The 24,703-nt window shown below is 34.2% G+C and overlaps 1 protein-coding gene across 2 annotated transcripts; it reads right to left on the bottom strand.

The window, feature by feature from the left end:
* Positions 1-441: 441 nt before the first annotated feature.
* Positions 442-24,703, bottom strand: dind (diamond). Of its 2 annotated transcripts, XR_011334628.1 has the most exons (9): positions 24,505-24,703; positions 21,767-21,871; positions 21,500-21,565; positions 20,513-20,637; positions 14,466-14,732; positions 12,575-12,854; positions 10,347-11,598; positions 5,299-5,489; positions 442-4,478 (listed from the first exon to the last, which is right to left on the bottom strand). XR_011334628.1 is itself a non-coding variant. In XM_069838521.1 (8 exons), the coding sequence occupies exons 1-8, from the start codon at positions 24,532-24,534 to the stop codon at positions 5,443-5,445; spliced, it is 2,172 nt and encodes a 723-aa protein (XP_069694622.1). In that variant the 5' UTR covers positions 24,535-24,703; the 3' UTR covers positions 442-5,442. The 2 variants fall into 2 exon arrangements, 1 of the variants encoding a protein (XP_069694622.1); XM_069838521.1 differs by having other exon boundaries at positions 442-5,489.

Raw genomic sequence — 24,703 nt, 5'->3', positions numbered from 1 at the left:
TTGGCAACCACTGTTCTAATCAATTGCAACTTGCAGTAACAGATATAACACCAGAATTCCCTGTACGGGTACTAGTTGGACAGGTTGAAGAATGGTAATTATTCTGAAGTTACATTTTTGTTTATCTGTCAATCTGATAGACAAAAAGGTATTTCACTTTTCAATTGTTTAAAGCCTGCTAATTTTCATTATAATTGTTGTCATGAGGTGACGAGTTTATTAATTACTGTACTGACTGTACGCACACCTAGTTATAAATACTCCGCCACTGGCCAAGCCTGCATTTGTTATTGAAACACTTGTCCTTCACTCATCGCCCTACCCTCTCCTCTATGCTGTGTGACGGGTGGCCACGTAACTGAATCAGGGTTTACTTCAGACTGGTCATCTATTAACTTAAGTATAATGACAATGTCAGCAATAAAACAATATAAAACCATATTAAAACACTGCGTCAAAATATTTATTCCAAATTTCACATAACAAAAGAAATTACATAAATCTTACTTGCAATATCAACTTCACCAAGCACAACTACATTCACTATGATATCTTAACTTACACGGGGAGTCCACAGTGTTCTTGGCACTGATTTTGTTTAACTTTCGTGAGGTCATTCTAGAGGTGGAAAAACAATATCCACCTGAGAACCCGTCAAATGGGCATTAATTTTTTCGAGATTTATTTTTTTTAATTTCCTTATACACCTTATGGCGGCCGGGTAGCTCAGTTGGTAGAGCAGCTGGCTACGGACTAGAAGGTCCGGGGTTCGATCCCAGGTGGTGACAGGATTTTTTTTAGTTGCCGAACTTTCAGAGCGGCTCCGAGGTTCACTCAGCCTCCTATAAAACTGAGTACCGGTCTTTCCCGGGGGCAAAAGGCAGTCAGAGTGTGGTGCCAACCACACCACCTCATTCTAGTGCCGAGGTCATGGAAAGCATGGGGCTCTATCTCCATGCCCCCCAAGTGCCTTCATGGCATGTTACGGGGATACCTTTACCTTTACCTTTATACACCTTATAAGTCGTTATGCAAGGAATGATGGCTAGGAGTTCTGTAGACTAGAAAATAAGGTGCTGGACTAGGAATCATGAAATTAAGGAATCGATTCTACATCTAGTCAGCAGACCTACATTCTTCTTATTCTTATTCTATTTTTTCATGTATAGTAATCAGTTTTCCATCATAACTGATCAGCATGGATTTAATATTCATATGGTTTGTACAAAATGCATGCCTGGACGTGGAGTTACCATGTCTTGTAAATGAAAATTATCAGCACCAAGAGAACGAATGAGTTAGAAATTAGACATGTAATCCATGATGCAATCTCAGTCAAGTGGCTGTCAACTTCTACACTAACCTGCGACAGGCAGGCACAGATGATAAAGAAAAATACATTTACATTACAATATTACTGTTGACATTATCGCTCCTCATTGCAATCATGTGACATATTTCTTTCGACAAATTAACAATTTCGTTAAGTTGTTCCACAGAAGGCCTAAGAAATAATTGCTGCCTATCAATGATGGAAGATGCAATGAAAACCCATTACCTCATTCATCATCAGCTGCCTCAGGCACATTTTAAAGATAGGGTCAAATATTCATGCTTTGCATCAAAGCTTATTCCAGTAACTGTTTTTTCGAAATATCAATCAAATTTGTTTTTCGAAAGACATCTGGAAATCAAAGTGTAACTGTATGTCAAGTGCATTTATAAGATGCTCTGTTTGTAGACAAATTTAGTACTTTCATGTTTTTATAATGTACATCATCCAGCAAAATGTAGAAAGTGATATTTGTAAAATGAAGATCCTGGTATATTGTCAATTCAGAATATAGAAGGAAAAAAAAAAAAAAAACGGAAACAATAAGAAGTTTATTGGCAAAAAAAATTATAATGATGTGACATTTCTTTAACTATTTAATTTACTACACATAATAAATAATGAATAAATAATGTCTTTGCACAACTTGCACTTTTCTGTTCTTGTATTTTAAGAAGCCTTATTAGGATAAGTTATTCGTTTATTCTCTTTTTTTTTCATACTAGTCATGATGTAACATCACATTTCTGTATTTCGGTCACACCATAACTATATTTTATACTGTAATTTCTTTGTATTTATATTTATATTTTAAAAACCACATTACCATATCTAGAGAAGAATAAAGAAGTAGATACAGTATTTATGGACCTCGAAAGGGTTTTGACAGAGTGGACTGGAATAAACTGACGAGGATCCTAAAGAAAATAGGTGTGGATTGGAAAGAGAGGAGGCTGTAAGGCTATATGTAAGCAAAATGGATTGCGGCATTTTTAGACAGAAGTGGGCATTTGAAGAGCCACAGAGCACGTGACCTGCTAAAAATGGCGGCCAGAAACAGCTCATTGAAGGGGCCTATTTGCATTAAAAATTTGTGAGAGGTTTTCTGAAAACGAAAAATCGAATTTATTCACCAAAAGTGACGAAATTTCACCTCAGTGTATCCTTAAATAATAGTTTCACCTCTCCCACACCATCAACTCCTCTCTAGGTTACTAACTTATTGCAGGTTTGTGATGTTTACCTTGCTTGCTTTGTTGAATTCTGGCTAATCAAGTCATTCAGTCACTCAAAACCTTCATGAGTACTAGAGTGTATCGAAAAAAATTCGAAATTCAAAATGTAGGGTGTAAAAAGTTTCCTTGTAGTCTCCAACATATGCAATAAAAAAAAAACAGGTTTCTAATTACATTTTTTACCAAGCAGCAGGAGGTTTAAAATTTAGTATGTAAAATAAAACTTTATATATTTTTTATTATCATAATTATTTAATACTGCACTATAAAAAATCGGCTTAAAATGTATAAAGCAGTTATTAAGTGAAGATGACGTCATATAAAAGCATAGCAGTTGGTCTAGCAGTTTGTTTGGAGAGATATTTTTGGTCGAAGGTTTCTGCTGCATGCCTACGACCTTGTGAAGATAATGCTGTCAACACTTGCCTAGCAGGCGTAATTGTGAATCTCACAAGTTAAGCAACAGCCTTTTAGAATTCAGTTGTATTGCTGTTGAGTGGAGAAGTGCTTTTTGTCTTGTATATGAATATGGCTTATAAAATAAATACATTTCTACAAGAAGTGATGAAAGTACAAATTACGAAGATCTCTTTGGGACACCCCGCCACTTTAATGTCAAGAGTTTATCAATATGGTGATGTAATGTGGTACTATTTACTTATCCATTTGGAATTGAAAGGAGATGAGAGCAAAGAGCATCTCGTCATCTACATCATTGTTCATCTCGTGTGTTTTTGCCAGTAATTTTACTAGTTATAAAAGTTATTTGTATTTGACTTAACAATACTGAGAAAATGTTGCATTATCATTCTGTACTTGTAAATTCGTTATTAGTTTCGGAAATGTTATTGTAACTGTTACTAGGTGCATTAATAACTGCGTATCTGGTAAAATAGCTGGTTTAATTAATGTGTTTTATTTAAAATAATGTAAACGTGAGCTGTGATTATCACCTTTCACTAGGATGATTTGCGTGCAACCTTTTTATATTCATGGCACCACCACCAGAATGCCTCACCAGCCGCCACTGCTGGAACCCTAAGAAAAACGGAGAAAGGACAATGATCCACGCAACTGAGGGACCTCTTCCAAATGTCGCTAAAATGAAGGAGAACAGGAGTGTTCCATTGAGAAAGGTTACACCTGTGCTGTTTTAGAAGATTTGAAAATAATTTCAAAAGAAAAACAAAGCTAAGTGATAAACAAAAATAGAATTTATGAGAAGTAGCAAAAGAACAGCAAATTGGTACTACAAGAGGAAGTGAGTTAAAACCATACACCTCTCAGCCTATACTACCATGGAAAAAACGAAACATCAATTATGATGGAAATGGACAATAAAACACAGACGCACATTCACTGTGTTATTAGAAGAAGCACAATACGTAGGAGTATATTTAGATTCAAATATAAATTTTCAAAGCCAAGTGACCTACACATGTAAGAAAACTTTTTCCATAATCCATTCCCTCAGACACTTAACCAACGTTTTAACTCTCAGCCTTAAAAAGAACCTGATCCAAACTTTAGTGATGCCCCACTTCGATTATTGCGATTCTCTATTCACGGATCTAAATACTGATCTTGCCCACAGACTACAGCGAGTTCACAATATCTGCGTTCATTTCATTTGTAATATTAGAAAATTCGATCATGTAACACCGTCGCTAGAATTGTTGTCTTGGAATCCACTTAAAGAAAGAAGATTCTTCAACTCCCTCTTATTACTATTTAAAATCATCCACACATGCCACACACTCTTACCTAGCATCTCGTTTTGTTTACCTTTCACTACCTCGAACCCGGAATATGTACCTTCTCTCTATTCCTCTGCACAGAACATCCTTCTACTCATCTTTCAGCATATCGATTCCATGCCTCTGGAATTCTCTGCTTGACCATGTCAGAGACTGTCGGACAATATTAAAATTCAAATTTAATTTAATTTAAATTTAATTAAAAAATCACATTCTAGTTAATGGAACTGCTTGTTGAACACCTGTCAGATTGCGCAACTTCAGCTTAACCCATGACATACAGTAAATATTGTAACTATGCTGTTGTAAAATTGACAATTAATATGTAATGTATTTATTATTATTATTATTGTTATTAGTTATCACTATCATCATTGCTATTCCTGTTTTTCTTTCTTTTTTCTTCTTGTACTAGCTCGATGAGAGCTCTATAGTGTTTTTTTGACCCTGTTGACCCTCTATAGGACTTTAATTTAATTTGTATTATTTTCATCAGTGTTTGTATTTCTAAAAACATAAAATTGTTTAGTCACACGTTAAAAAGTGTTAAAATTAAAAAAAAAAAGTATACACCTTGGACAGATGGCCCGTTTCAACGTGATGTTACGTCTTCATCAGTGTCTCCTGAACTAATTTTTTTTTAATTATAACACTTTTTTAACGTATGACTAAACAATTTTATGTTTTTAACAAAGTGTTAACGTGAACTATAATCAATGAATTTGTATTTCTTTTTTGTATTTATATGTGCTATCTGGTAGGATGGAAGAGAAAGCCTTATGGCCTTAATTCTGTCAGAATAAATAAATAAATAAATAAAATAAATAAATAAATATGGAATCCTCAAAAAAAAAAAAAAAATGGAATCCTCAATGTCGTTACCTTGGTAAAACAACTGTGTCCAGATCACCTACAGCAAAGAATATCATAACTTCTATCACAAAAAAACTGAAAGAAAATAGAATCAGCTTACCAGATCTGTTTGTCGTTGGTTGTAATGAAACAACGCAAATGTTGGACTCTGGGGTGAAGTCATCAGACTGTTCGAAAACTGCACTGGTAAACCTTTGCAATGCTTGATTTGTGTATTGCATTTCAACAAGCCCCTGCTTCGGCATCAGAAGTCAGTTAACGGACACATCCGGAACTTACGCTTTTCAGGCCCTACAGGAAAAGTGTTTCAAAGCTGTTAAGACCATGCAGTCAAGAACTTTGAAGCTATATTATCAGACATTCCTAATGTGGACAAAAAGGATTTATGCTTGTAGAGCTGTTATTTGTGGAAAATGCGACACAATAACAACTTGAAGCCTGAAAAATTGTCCCATGCACAATGCTCACAACAACTTGTATTCTTCGGCTATACATATTGACAGAAACTTCATCAGAAGCTCTGAAGATTTTTGCGCGTATATGTCCCTTTTTGGTTCTCTGTAAAATCACGGTCATCTTGCAAAGATGGCACTTCGGGCAGTGAAGCTATCAAGATATCTGGAGCAAGGTTTACGAACAGCAGTATAAAAAGTTACAGCCAAGAACACATTTTAAACTCATCCTGAGAATTATAACTTAACATGAGAAATGGCAGTAAAAAAGAAGCACATATCACATCTCAAAATGAAGTACAAACAGCAATATGCATTTTCCAATTCTCAGAGTTAAATTTCATGACACAGAATTACATTGAAATGATTGAATGCAATAAATGTTCTGTAACAGAACCTCCGTTATTGGCTCATTTATGTACTGAATATTTGCGGTATGGTGAACAACCAGAAATTTGCTGAAAAACAATTATTCCTTGCTTTCCATGCCACACGCAATCAGTCGAGAGACTGGTGAAGATAGTCAGCGATGCTTCAGCTACATTTTGTGGTGAAAAAGAAAGAGATGCTTCCATCAAGACCAAAATGGATGCAAAAAAGTAACTCCTAATCTATGAGAAGGCAGATTATTTTTCATGGGAAGCAAAATGAAAACAAAGATAGAATAAACAAACAATAGAAAAAATAGTAGTAGTGGATGGGTGGCTGAATGGATAGAACTCAGCATACACCTCCGCATGGTGAGTTCTGGGTTCATACAATCCGTACCAAATTTGTGCCTTTAATTTTGCAATCCTGGCACCTCTTGAAGCTTAAAAAATAATACTCCTTTTCTTTTATCTGTCAATAATAACATATCATAGCAGTCTGCATCAAGCAAAGGGTTGCAAAATGTTGATGTTACAAAAAATAAAAAAATACGATAAAAGAAAAGAAGCCCTCTACAACTTGGTTGAAAGTGCTTCTAGAAGGTCAAAATGTTTTTATGAAATGTTGGAACCATTATGTAACTCTAATTTTTTAATTTCGGAAAAACAATTCGGCCTTTCACAATACACTCTGACTACTCAATGTCTGTTACAAGGGATGTACTCGACCTCGAATGCACAAAAACACGCTTATAATATAAATCGCTCATCACAGAAACAGCGGTATGAGTCATTTCCATGCAAAACTGTGCATCTTGCCACGAGAGACATTTGAATTATCACCTATTCAAGGTCTAAGAGAAAAACTTTAGTAATGCAAAGAAGCAAAATATCACTTCGGAATATGTATGATAAGAACTTCCTTGTGTTAAATATTAACATACCTTGTTAACATGTTTCAACCTATTTTCGGTCATCTCAATAGGTTGAAACATGTTAACAAGGTACGTTAATATTTAACACAAGAAAGTTCTTATCATACATATTCCGAAGTGATACAGTATTAAAGTTGTGTAATCAAGATGCAAAATATCAATATCAATATTGATATCCTGCAATAACTCCTATGGGCAAAATATAAAATTTTTCCATAGAAAAAAAAACACATTTATTTATTCTACACATTTAAATAACATCTATGTGAATTTCAGATTACATAATTTATAGTAGTAGTAATAATAATAATAATAATAATAATAATAATAATAATAATAATAATAATAATAATAATAACAATAACAATAACAATGCCAATCTTCAACAGAGGAAATTCTCTTCAAAATATGTGACTACTTCTCAGCCAATAAATTAGTATTAAATTGTAACAAAACTAACATAATTCAATTTAAATCCTGCCCAAATTCAACGTCGCAAATTTCTAGCGCAATAATTAATAATAGATCCCTATTAGAAACAACAACAATCAAATTTCTTGGCTTAAAAATCGATAATGCGTTAAATTGGAAAAATCATATTAAAGAAATTACCCCCAAACTAAATTCAGCTTGTTTTGCTATTAGATCCATGCAAAAGATAGTAAATATCAATACCTTAAAAACAATATACTTTGGATACTTCCAATCGCTAATGAGTTTTGGAATAATTTTCTGGGGAAATTCCACAGATAGTAACAATATATTTCTATTACAAAAAAGAGTAATTAGAATAATAGTAGGTGCCAAATCTAGGGAATCGTGTAGGACTATTTTAAAAAAACTACAAATAATGCCCATGGCTTGTCAATATATCTTTTCATTAATAATCTTCCTCGTATGTAATCGTGGAAACTTTGTAACTAATTCAACAGTTCATAGCATAAATACACGTCAAAAAAAATGTCTTTCATACTCCATCGGCAAGTCTATCGTGCTATCAAAAAGGAGTGCGTTATATGGCAGTAAAAATTTTTAATAGCCTCCCTATCGATATAAAAAAATGAAACTCAAAACATAAAATTATTTAGGGCCAAATTAAAGAAGTACCTAATTTCTCACGCCTTCTATTCTGTAGGTGAATTCATGACATTCAATAACACTTCATGAAATTGATACTAAAACTCTGTGTTGTACTAGTAGACTATATTGTAAATCTCGTCTGTATATATTTCATCTAGACTGTGACTATAAATTAAGACTTTATAATAGTATTAAGTTTTTTGACTTGTTCCATATTCTAGCTGTAAGCATGTATGAATACAATGGAATGTTAATAAATACAATACAATACAACACAACACAATAATAATAATAATAATAATAATAATAATAATAATAATAATAATAATAATAATAATAATAATATACACCTATCGAGCCTGTGTGCCACAATTACAAAAATATATGCTTTATATTCACATAGGAGGTTTTACTTGCTCTTCATCACCTGAGAGGAAATGCATTACACGGGTCATATAACAAACGGTAATAATAGGCATAAACACTGCTTCTTCAACCTAGTTATAATGAGACTGGCAAATTGTGTTTAATTAAACAATTTAAATTGTTCAAAGTGTAATCTTTTCATGATTTTTACTTAAAAGTCGTAAAATAAATGGTGATACTTAACTATTATTGATTTAAACTATTGAAGGTGCTTACATTTAGATTCAGTAACTGGTACTTGTTACTCATACATGTTGTGAGGTCTCTGAGGCAGCAAGTCTCACTCCTCGAAATAATTATTTATTCTGTAAAATATTTCACCACTTGGTCAATAATTTAGCATTCTAAGATGATGGACAATTGGATCTTTGCTTTGTCAGGTCTGAGAAACAGTAAAACACAATTGAGGACTTCACAATTTTTGAAGAAAGAAAATCATTCACAATTCATCATTGTATGGTCTTTTAGGCCAGGCCATTATTGATCTTATGTAGCCTCTTTCTATATTTTCTACTCTTCTTCCTTCATCTTCCTGATTTTACTCGATAGCACTGTGCAGTTCTGTAAGTTCTTGAACATTTCGCTATATATTCAGACATTGTACAGTATCTACATCATGAGCTTCTGCATCAAATTACCTTCATATTCTGAAACAAACACAGACACTGATTTTCCTTTTCTTATACTGGAGTCATAATCACATTTTTAATCTCCTCGTATGTGTTCTGAACTTCACCTATAGTATAAACAATACCATTGTTTACGGTCTTATTACCATTTAAATATCAGAGAAGAATGTAATAACACATCAATAGCAAAACAACCACGAAAAAGTAGGCTTTTCTGCTGACCACAAATTCACTCATAGAAGAAAACAAAATCACAAACAAGGCGCCTGTATTTGCAATGCAATGTGTTGTCATGTACACATAGAAGGTTTTGATTTTTTTTTATTTATTTTATTGGGTTATTTTACGACGCTGTATCAAAATCTAGGTTATTTAGCGTCTGAATGGAATGAAGGTGATAATGCCGGTGAAATGAGTCCGGGGTCCAGCACCGAAAGTTACCCAGCATTTGCTCGTATTGGGTTGAGGGAAAACCCCGGAAAAAACCTCAACCAGGTAACTTGCCCCGACCGGGATTCGAACCCGGGCCACCTGGTTTTGCGGCCAGACGAGCTGACCGTTACTCCACAGGTGTGGACAGAAAGTTTTGATGATTCATTCTATGGCAGTGGCATATAGAAGACTGTGATTTCTTACATTTTCGAAACAGTAGCAGCTCGTGGCTGAAAGTTGATGGAAAATGTAGCAATATAGACACAACTTTTTTGGTCCTATTATATCGATATTTTGCTTCTTTGCATTACTGAAGTTTCTCTCTTAGACCTTGAATAGGTGATAATTTAAATGTCTCTCATGGTTTATTTTTTTTTAAGTAGGTTATTTTACGACGCTTTATCAACATCTTAGGTTATTTAGCGTCTGAATGAGATGAAGGTGATAATGCTTGTCAAATGAGTCCGGGGTCCAGCACCGGAAGTTACCCAGCATTTGCTCATATTGGGTTGAGGGAAAACCCCGGAAAACTTGCCCCAACCGGGAATCGAACCTGGGCCACCTGGTTTCGCGGCCAGATGCGCTAACCATTACTCCACAGCTGTGAACCTCTCGTGGTAAGACATGCAATTTTGCATGGAAATGATTCATACTGCTGTTTCTGTGATGAGCGATTTATATTACAAGCATGTTTTTGTGCATTCGAGAAGTACATCCCTTGTTTGCAACAATCGACAGTTTATCTTAAATTACCCATTCAAGTACTTACACAACAATGTTAGAACCTGAAATAATTTGTAATAATTACACTATTCATTATTTTCACCTGATCCACTAAATGTCTCTTCCTCAATATCACAGTTGGGACGTCGAAAAGGAGAAGCACCAACCATCAAAGTTCTAATTTGTGTTAGTGGCTCAGGAAAATCTTTAGAACTCTCACTTTCAGAAACAGATTCAGCTTTACAACTTAATTTACGTGAATTTAACAATTTTCCAGTTTTAAGTCTTGGTAAAGGCCAATTCACATCCGGCTTCACTGAAAATGAATCATATTTATCATCAACAGTATTATCACTCTTTGGCACACAAGAAACCATTTTTCGATTATATCTATCAGCGGCATCCGAATCCACATCTATTAATTCTGGTATTTCTATATCCTCTCCTTGTCCGCTGTCTTCATCGTGGTCAATGTGTGAGACACTTTCTACAGGAGATTTATTTTCATCTTCCAATTTTTTAATATCTCCTACGAACTTCTTCAGTGCTTTTGCTTCTCTTTGCTCCCATTCTTGTGCTTTAAAGACAAGAACTGATTTCAGTTCTGAAAGTACTCTTTCAGAGTATTCTTTTTCAATTTGACGTTTTTCTTTCTCCACCACTGAAGTTTCAGTATCGTCACCATCAAAGTCAGCGCCCACGTTATCATGACTGAAAATTGCTTCAAAGATTTCATCCTCTAATTGAGGATCCAAATCTGTGAAACCCACAGGAATTGGTTTTCGCGTTCCTGATGCATTTTCATTGTTTTCATACACTGGCACTTCCAAAGATTGTATTGCCTCGGCTGGAGTAACTTTTTGATTTAGTACTGTAAGCTGATTTATTGCTACCTCAATGCAACTCTTACAAGAATCAATTTCTGTGGCAATATCAGTTAAAACATTCGTTATATTAGCAATGTAATATTTAAGTGCATCACTGTCCATTTCTTCACATCTGTCAATTTCGTTCACCAGCATTTCCTCCACTTCTTTTGTGCGTTGTAACATACCTTGCAGGTGCAACAGTGCACTGTGTGTACCGACATATGGACCATAATAAGTCCAGGTGTTTGTTTTAGGTGCTCTCAAATGTGAACAATTACATTCCATTTTGAGACCATAGCAACTGAAGAATTTATAATCATCATTTAAAGTGATTATGCATCTGTCAAAGTCAGCAGATAATTTATTTATAACAGTGACTACTTCTGTTATCTTCTGCGCAGGATTCTTCCACAATGTCATGAGGAAACACAGGGCCAGGCGCCTTAGAAATTCTGACTGAAGATGAAGATATATTTCATGGAATTTCTGCAAAAGGAAGAAATTACAAATTAACTTCACTTGAAATATCACTTTAACAGACCTCTGTGGGCAAGATAAAAGTTCGAAAAATGTACAGTGATAAGACTGCTTGCTCCCCTTCAAAACCACAATAAGGTATTTGAATTTTTCCCCCTTTTAAAGGATAACCTTCCAATTTTTATATTTCCATTTCTTACTATGTTCTGGTCATGAGACATAATCATATAATTTCTCTTTCTTGTGAGGGAGAGCAGGCAGGAGTACAAGAGAAAATCACATATTACCAAACATTTTTAAGCAAAGTTACAGGTATGTTTCCTTAAAACATGGCCCAAATATTATTTCATGCATATAAAACTACATTTGTGAATTAATCTTGACCTAGCATGAATACGTCATTATATCATATATCAATATATCATAAGAATTAATCGAACATAATATTTTATCTGAAACCGCATATGTGAGATTTTAATGTGTTTATATTTTTTAACCTGACGTGATAGGAGATTTCTATGATGATTTTCAAAATCAGCGCAACATTTTCGATAAGAATCACCTATTTTTGTCGCAGAGATACGAGAAAAAATTTTTTGTTGGGTAGTGTTAACATCTTTCTTCAAGAAATGTCTAATATAGTTTGTTTTAGCTCTGTAGATATTATGTTTCGACACTGGAGGGAGTTTTGGACTATGTGTCATGAGATAATCAAGGCAAGTGGTACACAACATCTGTAAGGAACATAATGTTCACTATCCTGCCAGAAACAAAACTCCGGCTTCCATGCTTTCCATTCTCAAACACTCATAAAAGCAGTCAAAATAATGAAGACACCTTGTTTAAGATTAAAATATCTATAATTAAATATCAATTTGCAGACATTCAAAAATGACAATGGTAATTAAATAGCTGTCGCAAAACAACATTTATAGAACAGGATGTATGTAAGACAATTATTTAACTACACTCGAAATTTCAATACCTTCAAATTTCCAAGAGAGTACTCAACGTCATCAGGAACATTAATCTGAATACCAAGCTCTTCCAAGCTGCAAAATGCCACGTAATTGTTCCTATTGTCCAACTGTCCCGATAATGGACAATTTACTATCAGGGATTGTGTTCCCAGCTGTAAAACTCTCACTGCTTCCAATGCAGACTGAGCAATGGATGTTCTCAGCCCTGACATCACATACCACCGCTTGGTTAAGCACGGTAGTGTAGCATTTTCCAAGGGCAAAGCAGAACTAGTGGCCTTAGCTCTGTAAAATAAAGATTAAAGATATCGGTCTTTCTGCAACATTCACATTTCACATGTACTAAGAGTGTGGGATTTATTTCAAACTAACCTCAACCAATAAGTAAAAAGTTACATGCAATGTCGAAAATATAATCTCTCATATAATCTACTGGGAAAAATAGAATGAATGTACAGTAACATAATTTCATAAAGGCTCACTCAGATATTTGATTGGTACTTTTTGGGAAACTGAAGTTAGAGGGAAATTTCTTGTTCGAGGGTGAGTCAATAATTACCCACACTTTTGTTATAAGTTTCTTTATGTTCACGCCACTGCTTGTATTTTGGTGGTGTGTTAGAGAAGGCCTCATGGCCTTAAATCCACGTGAGTGAGTGAGTGAGTGAGTGAGTGAGTGAGTGAGTGAGTGAGTGAGTGAGTGAGTGAGTGAGTGAGTGAGTGAGTGAGTGAGTGAGTGAGTGAGTGAGTGAGTGAGTGAGTGAGTGAGTGAGTGAGTGAGTGAGTGAGTGAGTGAGTGAGTGAGTGAGTGAGTGAGCGAGCGTGACCAAACAAACAAATGGAATGAATGAATGAATGAATGAATGAATGAATGAATGAATTAATTAATTAATTAATGGAGGAGTAGAATGATGAACAAATGGAATGAATGAATGGGGTGGGTGGGTAAGTCAGATGATGGATGGATAAATGAATAATGAATGAATCGATGAATTAATGAATTAATCAATCAATTAGTCAATAAATGAATTAATAACAATAGAAACTGTGTGCACATGTAGAAATGTGATGTCTTGTCACACTTCAGTACAGCAAGTGTTTTCTGTTGATAAGGCAGTTTCTCTTGTTGCTCTTATATAGAAACATGGTCATTACACTCTCCAATTGCACCAGTGAAGTGCAGTGAACAGTTATCCATTTGTTTTGTGGACTAAAGGTGTACGTGAAACTGAAATTCATCAGAAGATTTTATCACAATATGAAGACAGTGTTTACTATGGTGAAGCATGTACAAATGGATTGAAATAAGCATTAAGCACAAAGGAATGGGACGCCCATTCACATTCACGACTGACAACAGTGAGGAAGTTGGAACAATTAGCAAATTGCGAAACTCTCGACACTTCTGTGATTTTGCGTCCAAATGCTAGTGTGACACATCAGTTACAGCTACAATAATAGAGAAGTGTGTTTCTTTTATATTCTGCATTTAACAAATATGATTTACTATTTTTATAATGACAAATTTTTCATAAGCAACTCATTTATCAACATTCTCTAAGATTTCATGTTCTACCGTATATTAAACTAAGAATGTCAATGAGAGGAATTTGCAGACAGACGATAATGTCCTTAGCGACATGGTGTAAATTATTTTAAACTTTTAGTGCTGTAAGGCATATACAAAATAACAAATTAAATTATAGTGAAGTACAACATATGTAATACTGTGAATATATTTCTTCTTTGAATTTGATTTGAATACTGCATTTATTTATTTTTATACAGACACTCGTTTATTGCGACAATTTCTTTAGTCCCTTTGATAATGCTATAACCGAGTTCAATTGTCTATGAGTTCACAGTGAAAATGGATAGAAAAAGTAAACTACTCACAGTGTAAATCCCCTATACAGCAATTCATTTTCTTGAACAAATTTCAATGACTTCTTCTGAAGTAGATATAGATCCTTACAACAGCTTAGCAGGGATTTCACTGCATCTGATATCCTAGACTTTTGTAATGAGAAATACCATTTGCTGGCGAAGTGTTCCATAGTTAAAAGTGAATAAATAATTGGAAAGAGACCAGGGATAACTTTTCTCTTCCACAAGTACATAGAGCCACAGACGCAAAGCCCACACACCAGAGAGATTTCATTCCTAAAACAGATTAATAAAATGGACTTTATTAATGCGGCTGAAAATAAACATGTGCAGACAACAGCAAAATAAATCAAACTACATTTTCATTATCGAATTGTGGTTGTGAAAAATCCGAAAATATATACGCAACTATGCCTTATAAATTTATTTACAAAATGCAGAATACTCGCTAGTAGCTTCAATAAATTTGTTACACAAAGTAGATATCTCAAAAATTTATTTCTACCAAAAACTGGTAATACTTTAACATGTGAACACTTTCTGTCTAATATGAATAACACAATTCTTGCGTCAATGAATCATAAATAGCCTATATTACATTTAGCATCATCATACCACAATACGGTGACACTGAAAGAAGCATATTAACATTATCTAGTAGGGGTATACATGATCATAACCAACTATTGTGAAAAATCCTTCAATAAACAATCGAAATTGTGTACATGGATAAATACTGCAAAGAGATAAATCCCCAGATACCAGTTGAGCAATAAAAATGGCAAGAATGATATGGGCAGGTCGTGTAAAAAGTATATGTGAGAATGAGATTCCTAGGCAAGTCAAGGAATGTAGACTGCGAGGAAAAGAAGAAAAGAAGAGTCCTGGCCGATCTAAACTTATAAATGGATGGTAGCCAGGGACAGAGAGTTATGGAGGAAGCTGAGACCCATTCTGGGCTGTATGTACAGAACAACTGACTTACAAACTGTGAGACACATAGAGGGGTTTAAAATACAGTAAGCATAAAATGTTATTTATTGTTAGAAAAGGCTATCAGTAACTGAAAAATCACTAAACTAAAATTACCATGGATATGCATTTATCCAATAGATTTATCTATTGATAGCAGTGGAAGAAAAGAGAAGAAGACAACAATTTTTGTGCCTGTTTCACTCTGCACTAGTAAACTTAATTATGTCATGGAATATCCAACAAACAAAAGTACAGGGCTCCCACAAATGTCCTTCCCGGGTCCAAACACATGTAACTTTGTATAATGAAACTAAGATACTTAAAATTCAAATCAACAGAAAGAAAAACTCACAGAGTTTTGTGTTAGTACATCACATGTGGCAAAAATACCATGCAGTAACATTTGTAATTGTTGAGACGAAATGGCTGCTGTGGAGAACAGAGAAACTTTTTGTATCCTTAATTTCCATGTTAACCAGTCAGTTATTAGCAGATCAAGGAAGTTGGTACCAAAACAATAGATTTCAGTTGAGTACAGCAAGGAGTATAGATGTCACCTGTGTCTCACCCTGCTACTGACGATACACAGTATGTTCACAAGAACAATGCATAATGGCATTCTGTGGAGCTGTGTAGAATCGTGAATAGTTTGAAGAATATTATTAATTTATATTAATATTTTAGGTTCTGAACAAAGTGAGCTATTCTGGTATTATTGTATTATTTACGTAATGTTAATATTATGCGTGATTCCAAAAAAGAAAAACCCAAACAGGAGTGTGTAACACGTTTATCTTTTCCCGAATTATTCTTCGTTAAATATTGACGTCTCGTGCTGCTATGCATTCGGTTGCGTTACAGTCCAAGTTCAACATCGGAATTATGATACGAACTTCCTAGCTGTCATTGTAATAGAAATGAAAAATTTTCTTAAAATAGATTATGGGTTAAATATTATGTGCCACATATGAGATACACTATTAAATTCACAAAGTAAGTCTTCACCTGAAGATAGTAAGATATACTGTATCATATTTCAGATTTGCTCCAGTATGTGATGTAGAACAAATATTTTCAGAGTAATTTTTTTTTCTGAACATAAAAGGAGTATTTCTTTTCGTAAAATGAAAATGTTCATTGTTATTTGTTATAATGAGGCTAGGATCATAATTGTATACTTTGTTACTTTTATATGTATTGGTAAATTTTATTTTAGTTTGGGAATTATGAAATTTATAATTACAATTATTGTTTTTTTTATATTATTCGTTTATTATATTCTTGTTCTAATGCTGTGGACGATTGGAGCACATGTTTGGTTACCATCTGGTTGTACATGTTAGTCGTTCTGGTTCACTGACATTGAGGGATGCGCTAACATTTCATTCAGTAGAGATATAGTCCAAGCTGACACATCTTAACAGTTTTGGTACCAAGTTCCTAGTTCTGGTTATTAGTGTTCAACGACATTTCTGAACAAGGTTTGGTTCAGAACCACCAGTGGGCATATAATTCGCAAGTGGTACTCCGATTTTAAGGCAAGGGGTTGCATTTATAACAGGAAATCAACGAGACGCCCATCAGTAAGTGACAAAACAGTTGAGCATGTCTGTGAAAGTTTCTCACATAGTCCGCGAAAATCTAGCATCAGAGCCAGCAAGAGCTGCAAATACCGAAGTCGACTGTGTGGAACATTCCAAAGTTGCTGCAGGCCTTAAAACCAGAGGACAAAGTGCTGTGTACGATTTTCTGTCCTTCATAGCAGCTATTCGGCCGGGTAGCTCAGTTGGTAGAGCAGCTGGCTACGGACTGGAAGGTCCGGGGTTCGATCCCAGATGGTGACAGGATTTTTTCTCGTTGTCAAACTTTCAGAACGGCCCCAAGGTTCAATCAGCCTTCTATAAAATTGAGTACCGGGTCTTTCCCGGGGGTAAAAGGCGGTCAGAGCGTGGTGCCGACCACACCACCTCATTCTAGTGCCAAAGTCATGGAAAGCATGGGGCTCTACCTCTATGCCCCCCAAGTGCCTTCATGGCATGTTACGGGGATACCTTTACCTTTACTATAGCAGCTATTTCATCTCAACATTGAATAAATGTTAGGATGCAAGCAGTCTTACCACATGTGATGTACCGGTATTAAAACTTTCTAAGTTTCTCTTTCTATCTGTATGAATTTTAAGTACTATCTGAGTTTCATTATATGTAAGTTAACAGGTGTTTGGAACCGGAAAGCTCATTTGTGGGAACCTGTATATCAGTCTTTTTTTCCAAGTATAAAACACATCTAAATTAAGTAAATGATGACAATTCTAATCAATTCCGTATTTTCAAAGCACAAAAACAAATCTAAATTAAGTAGATGATGGCAATTCTAATCAGTTCCGTGTTTTCCAAGCATAAAAACACATCTAAATTAAGTAGATGACGAGAATTCTAATCCAAGCATTAATTAGTATTTCTTTAAAATATTAACTTCATGTATACTTACAGTTGACGTGAATGCTCTACGTTAAAATTACATGATAAAAGAAAGAGCTAAGAATAAAATATTTACCTTATTCAATGAAGCAGTTAAAATGCCCTACAGCGAACTGCCAGAACTACTTATTATTCTTGATCACTTGTGTACAACTTCGAACACTGGACTGGTAGAGCAGGGTGTTCAGCTTTTGTCTCAATATCAATGGCAGATGCTATCTCTCAAATGAATATTCAGCTTCGAAATCTCTAGCTCTATCTGACGTCAGCACCACCCAAACAGTAATATCTATGTACACTGTTATGTGTGCATAAAGAAATAGGCACAATCACAGCAAGCTACTCCATTTATCAAGTTAACATGTTAATCTCAATAGTTAATCACTATAGAATAAATGTAAGCTGTAAATGTGTGAGCTGGATAATGATGGAAGCTCAAAGCACAGCTCTGAGATTTTCCCTTCATAAAAAAATACTCGGCTGTGAACATCTACTCGACATATTCTTCAAATGTTTTGGTCCCTTAACATTTGAAATCACAGCTTGCTTCCCCATATTACTCAATTTGAAAGCCTTAAACACATTTTACAATATGCTGAATAACGAGCATATTGGACAAGGGTGTAATATGTTTTAGTATCAAGTATTTTTAGAAACAGTGTGTGTTCGATATAGTCTAATAAAATAAGTAAGGAATATGGGGGAGAAGGCTAGCTAGGATGGCGTAGTATAATATGTAGAAAATTAGTGAGATCGGAAAATGAAAGGTACACATGAAACAGACATAATAACGAGCATATTGGACAATGGTGTAATAAGTTTTAATATAAAGTATTATTAGAAACAGTGTGTGTTCGATATAGTCTAAGTGATCTGAAAATCAAGAACAGAGTGATAAAAGTGTCAATTCTGAATGAATTAGAGAAGTGTAATAGGAAGTTAAGTATAACGAGAGAGATAATTGAAAATAAGTGAGGAGTCTGGCGGAGGAGGCTAGCTAGGATAGCAAGTATAATATGTAGAAAATTAGTCAGATCTTAAAAAGGAAATGCACACAACAAACACATAATAATGACATAATAATGAACTTATTGGACAATGGGGTAGTATGTTTTAGTAACAAGTATTATCAGAAACAGTATGTGTTCGATATAAGTGTACTGAAAATCAAGAACAAAGTCGTAAAAGTGGCAATTTAGAATGATCTAAATCAAGTTGTTAGGTTTTTTTTAAAGATGGAAATAATGATCAATTTAAATGGGGTCTAAAGTCAAATTATAAGAGTGTCTTTATAAGGTATATCTGTAATGAACGTAATTGTGGCACCGGATACAAAAATTGTGAGGTCCACATTACATGGATGTAAATGTTGGCAATCAAATACAATACAATACAATACAATATGCTGAATAAGGATCCTCTTGCACCAAATATAACCATCAAGCAAATTCCTGACAGCTTATTATGTAGCCACTGGGGCTTAGTTCACTGACTGGAAAATATACACTGCTTGGCCATTATGGTATTGATTCTCAAATTTGTCGCACACCTGAAAATCATCTTGCATGATAATATCGTCATGTCACAGGAGCAGTGGCTAAACTGCTACAGAGATGGGATTGAGAAGTATTGGAACATCCTCCGTATTCACCTGACTAAGACTTGTATCCACAGTTGAAAGAACCACTCAGAGACAAGAGGTTTCCAGATATTGCATCAGTGCTTCATGCAGTAAGGCAGTTCATCAGAGAAATCAACAGCAACAACCTCGCCAACGGCATTCAACGGTTACCACGGATTTGGCAAAAGATACAGAAACACGTTGGTAATAGAAGGGATGTAAATGTATTTTCCATGTAAGTTCAATAATATGTTCGTACTGTCTGTTGCCACTACTTTATTTACATCCCTCGTATTTTTATTTGATCTACACAACTCACTAATGAGGGTAAAGTGAAGCATAAACAGAGATAAAGATTCTGTTCAAATGCAAGTTTTAAGCTGTTTTTTGTGCCTTATAGTTCCTATTCGCAGCTAATTAAGTTGTCCCCACTTATCAGTTGATTGTCACTACTTGTTCCATAACATTACAGCATCTCTTACCCCTCCACAGATGAGGAACACACTCAGTTGACTGCAATTATCCATGGTTAGAGGACCGGTCTATAATTGGGAATGAGTCAGGTCATGGTCATTTTGCAATGGTACTATTCCGACATTTGCTTTAAGAGACTCGGAAAAACTATGGAAAATGCAACTTTTGAGATCTTTGAAATACAAGGCAGGTGTGATAGCCAGTACACTACCGTGGTTGATAATTTTTACATTTAACCTATTATTTACACCTTTCAAAGGGAGTTTCAACCTGATAACTTTGGAAGGTTACCCTGTCCATTAATTTGTATAAAAAAAGGGCTGTTTTATCAATATTGTCTAATATGATAAGCAACACCATAAGAAAAATGTGGTCTGTAACAACAAATTATCGGTTTGAAATAAATATAAACATTTTCTTACAAAATTTTAATTATGCTTTATAACCACAAGTCCTTGCCACGTTTTATATAAAATAATGATAATGAGCATGTCTACAATATTTACCACAGTGACCTGCCACTGACCAAATCCAATGGCAGTGAAAGACATTCCAGAAAATGGCAGTCTTCCTCCAATAATAGTCGACTCTGCAATATGAATTCCACTTCCAACTGAAGGGACATAAGTGCCTGTAAATGGTAGAATCAAAACTTTCTACAGGTTTTGTACATATTTAAAGTAAATAAAAGCATGAAATCAACATTAAAATCTAATACATCCAAGTTTGTTATATTGGAGATCAAAATTTTTCGCAAATAAATTACTGATTATATTATTTATACTTTCCTAACGAGCAAAATGAATGTCTTAAATCATTCTCGAAATTTCGGTATGCACAATAATGACTCATGAATGAAAAACAATGCATATTACATATGATATTAAAATGTAACAAAATGCAATTGAAGACCTAACTCTCCAAATGGACTAAGTACCAATTTAAAAAAATTCATGCTAATGCAGTGATTGATTCACCAGATTTTTTTTTTGTTTCAATCCTTTATTATTTTGATAGAAAATATTTAAATTACTCTGTTTAGAATATATATTATTTGAAACTTCAAAATATACATAATTTGATTCAACTTGTTTTAAGCACCTTACTGCAGCTACAGCTCTCCCATATAAGGAATGATTATCATTATGTATAAATAATGAATGAAAGAAATTTATCTTCTGTCCACGGGACAGGATGTTTGCCCATTGTCTTGTAAAGATGTGATATCTTAGTGGTGGCCCTTTGTCACGCTGATTCCATGACCTTGGAGACCAGTATTTGTGAGATGTCTAGTGTACGCTCCAGTGAATGCAATGATTTGAATTAAAGGGGAGGTAAAGCAGGATAAGAATGTCATACAAGTATTCTGCATAACTAACATTTCACGAAATAGTTCAACAGTCAGAATCCCAAGTTTCAGCTATCCACTCAGTCGACTACTTCATGTAAATCAAGAATTTCAGCATAAATGTTGCTTTACAAATTTTACTTACATCTTTCTTCAACAATCGCCATGTTGGTTGTAAGGACTGTAATGTTTTTTTGAAAGAACACCACAACTAAAACAAAAATACATTATGTATGTACTTGTTCTAATTACAGTGAAAATGTTAATATTCTCAATACATACATTAATCAGAATGGTTATTTATATATCATTTCAATGTTATAAAAAGAACTTGAATTTATTAATGTAAACATAAATACAGTATTGAATAATAAATTACATGAGCTCTGAAGAATCTTAAAGTCAAATATACCTGCTGTTTTGAAATTTCAGGTTTCTTGTTTCCAGTCACACTGCAATTTATAACTTCGAAGTCTGTATATCCATGTTCACTTAAGTAACGATGAAGTTCATGTCCCTGGAAAGAAAATCACACACTTACACAAAATGATTTCCATTTATTAGATAAGATTTGCTAATAGTTAAAATATTGAACATAATAAAAGGAATGTTAGATAACTGACAATATTTTTATTCCCTTAGTTTAATCTTTTGTCTGCTGCATCCTCTTAAAATATATATATATATATATATATATATATATATATATATATATATATATATAATTAAGTAAAGAAATAAAAGAATAAATAAAGAAAGAAATTAAGCCAATCAATCAATGCATAGATGGACAGACAGACAGATAAATAAATACCGTAAATAATAATTCTCCTTCCAACCTAAAGAATAATTTAAAAAATTGGATAATAAATGGAATTGCAATTTCTTGTAAGAGGAAAAGAGAAGTACACAATTTATGCCAATACACAAAAGATTTAAATCTCAAAAGTATAAAGTATACTCTAATATTTTTAAAAAGTGCTAACAACTCATCACCATAAACAAGAGTTATCGAACTTAAAGGTAAAGACCATGATTTTCTTGTTGACAAATGTGTTCAAGCAATAAAACTCATTATAAGCAAGTTTAAAGTCCGATTTGTCGAACTTCATAATTGTGAAAATGAGATCTGATTGTTTCAAAATCCTTTTGAAGTGGACGTTCTGGAAGTTCCAGAAAATTTACAAATGGAGGTAACTGAGCTACAAGCAAATGATGCATTGAAAAACTCATTAAAGAATAATGGTACTGGTACAATTATATTTTATGCAAGTCTTCCAGAGTCCTTTCCCAAAATAAAAAGTTTGTGGCTGGCATGTTGACTATCTACAGCAGCACTTACATATATGAGATGATGTTTTCCCCACATGAAAAGATTAAGTCTGCGATGCACTCGAGACTTACAGACGAGCATTTACATCAACTTATAAGAACGTGTGTAACTAACACTAAAGTTGATATTGTTAAGCTGGCATTCAAAATGCAAGCCCAAGCATCATACTGAATGTACTATTCGAATTGAACTGTTCATAATTTTTTATCTGTAACTGTAACTTGTAAGTGTAATTGATGTCATTTGCTTACCAACAATAGCTGTAAAAGCCTATGTTTCTATTTATGTTGTGTTCGTTTTTTCTTAAATATGAATAACACAAAACCGTAAATTTAAATGCTCTCTTTTGCATAGCTACCATAGCTATAAAAGCCTATGTATGTTGTGTTATTTATTTCCCCCTTAAATAAGCGTGTGTTGTAAAAACACTTGTGGTTTTTTCACTTACTTACTTTACAGAACCAGGAGGTTCATTGCTGCCCTCACATAAGCCCGCCATTGGTCCCTATCCTCAGCAAGATTAATCCAGTCCCTACCATCATATCACACCTCTCTCAACTCCAGTTTAATATTATCCTCCCATCTACGTTTCGGCCTCCCCAAAGGTCTTTTTCCCTCTGGCCTCCCAACTAACACTCTATATGCATTTCTGGATTCGCTCATATGTGCTACATGCCCTGTCCATCTCAAACGTCTGGATTTAATGTTCCTGTCAGGTGAAGAACACAGTGAGTGCAGTTCTGCACTGTGCAACTTTCTCCATTCTCCTGTAACTTCATCCCTCTTAGCCTTAAATATTTTCCTAAGCACCTTATTCTCGAACACTCTCAACCTCTATTGTTCTATTAAAGTGAAAGTCCAAGTAACTTTTCCCAACCAGGATTTGAACTTGGGCCGGTTCATTTCATAGCCAGATGTGCTGACCATTACTCCACAGCAGTGGACAAGGGGACCTTTACCTCTTTTTTTTTTTTTTACAATAACGTATACCTTATTTCCTTATAATTTTTGTTAATTACTAATTTATTGTCAATTTCATGGAAAATTGGTCTTTATAATAACATATTTCTGCCCTGAATTAAGTTTAATGCAATTATTTTGTAGACTCAGAAATAAAATTTGTACTAAGTTATGTCTAATCCGTAACAAACCTGTCTGATCCGTAAAAAAAAAAATGTTTAAAAATCGTAAAAGAAAGTTAAATGAATTTAGAATCTTTCTGAAAGCAGTAACCTACAGCTTCTTCATACTTTCCGCAACAGAAAAAAAAATACATGTAAGTTAAAGTCAAGGAAAGATAGATTCACAGTTTTCAAATGTAATTTAGTCTCACCGTAATAACCAAATAAAACATTTTTTCGCCCTGATGTCATTATCATAGAGGACTGAAATTTATCCGTTTTTAGAATTTGTGTTCTACCTCCCAGAACTTCTACACCTGTGTATAGTGCTTTCTTTCATGAAAATTATTTCGATATTAATGTTATATATTCAGTTTCCCGTTAATTTTTGCGTGTTGCTACAATAATACCTTTAGGTTCTTTATTCAATGTTAATGATATCCCAAATTTTTGGGTAAACAAAAGTGTTCGTATTTTAATGTCCAGAATTATGGTAATCCTAGCAGGTACATTAACTTAAAATTACCTAACATAACCTAATTTGCCTTTTTCCGTATGAAAAGAGGTGAACAAAAACAAGACACCCTTGAAAATATACCCAAAAATATGTATATGAACCATGTTCCGCAGTCTTAATATGAGTGAAAATACTTCCAGTCACACTTCTATTGCTAACTCTACGTAAGTAACATTTACCTCAAATACTACATCTTCGTCTTCTGACATATTTCTTTCGGTCTCCAACTACGTCTCTGGTTAAAGAATTAACACTGAAAATTTATCCCCTGATCATATGCAAAAATGCTACTTCTATCAAAAATACACGCGCAACTATGATCGAACTACACTTAAAACTATGACAGGAAGGGAGAGGGGTCGGGTAAACAAATATACA

The sequence above is a fragment of the Periplaneta americana genome, chromosome 10 (genome assembly GCF_040183065.1).
Source record: "Periplaneta americana isolate PAMFEO1 chromosome 10, P.americana_PAMFEO1_priV1, whole genome shotgun sequence".
NCBI lineage: Eukaryota > Metazoa > Arthropoda > Insecta > Blattodea > Blattidae > Periplaneta > Periplaneta americana.
This window is presented reverse-complemented; position numbering and strand designations above follow the sequence as displayed.

Excerpts from the sequence above, each read along its gene's own strand:
- dind (XM_069838521.1), bottom strand. The coding sequence starts at position 24,534 with ATGTCAGAAGACGAAGATGTAGTATTTGAG. Across the intron at positions 21,566-21,766 it reads CTGAAATTTCAAAACAGCAG|TTGTGGTGTTCTTTCAAAAA; the intron begins GTATATTTGACT and ends TTTTTGTTTTAG. Across the intron at positions 11,599-12,574 it reads ACTCTCTTGGAAATTTGAAG|AAATTCCATGAAATATATCT; the intron begins GTATTGAAATTT and ends TTCCTTTTGCAG.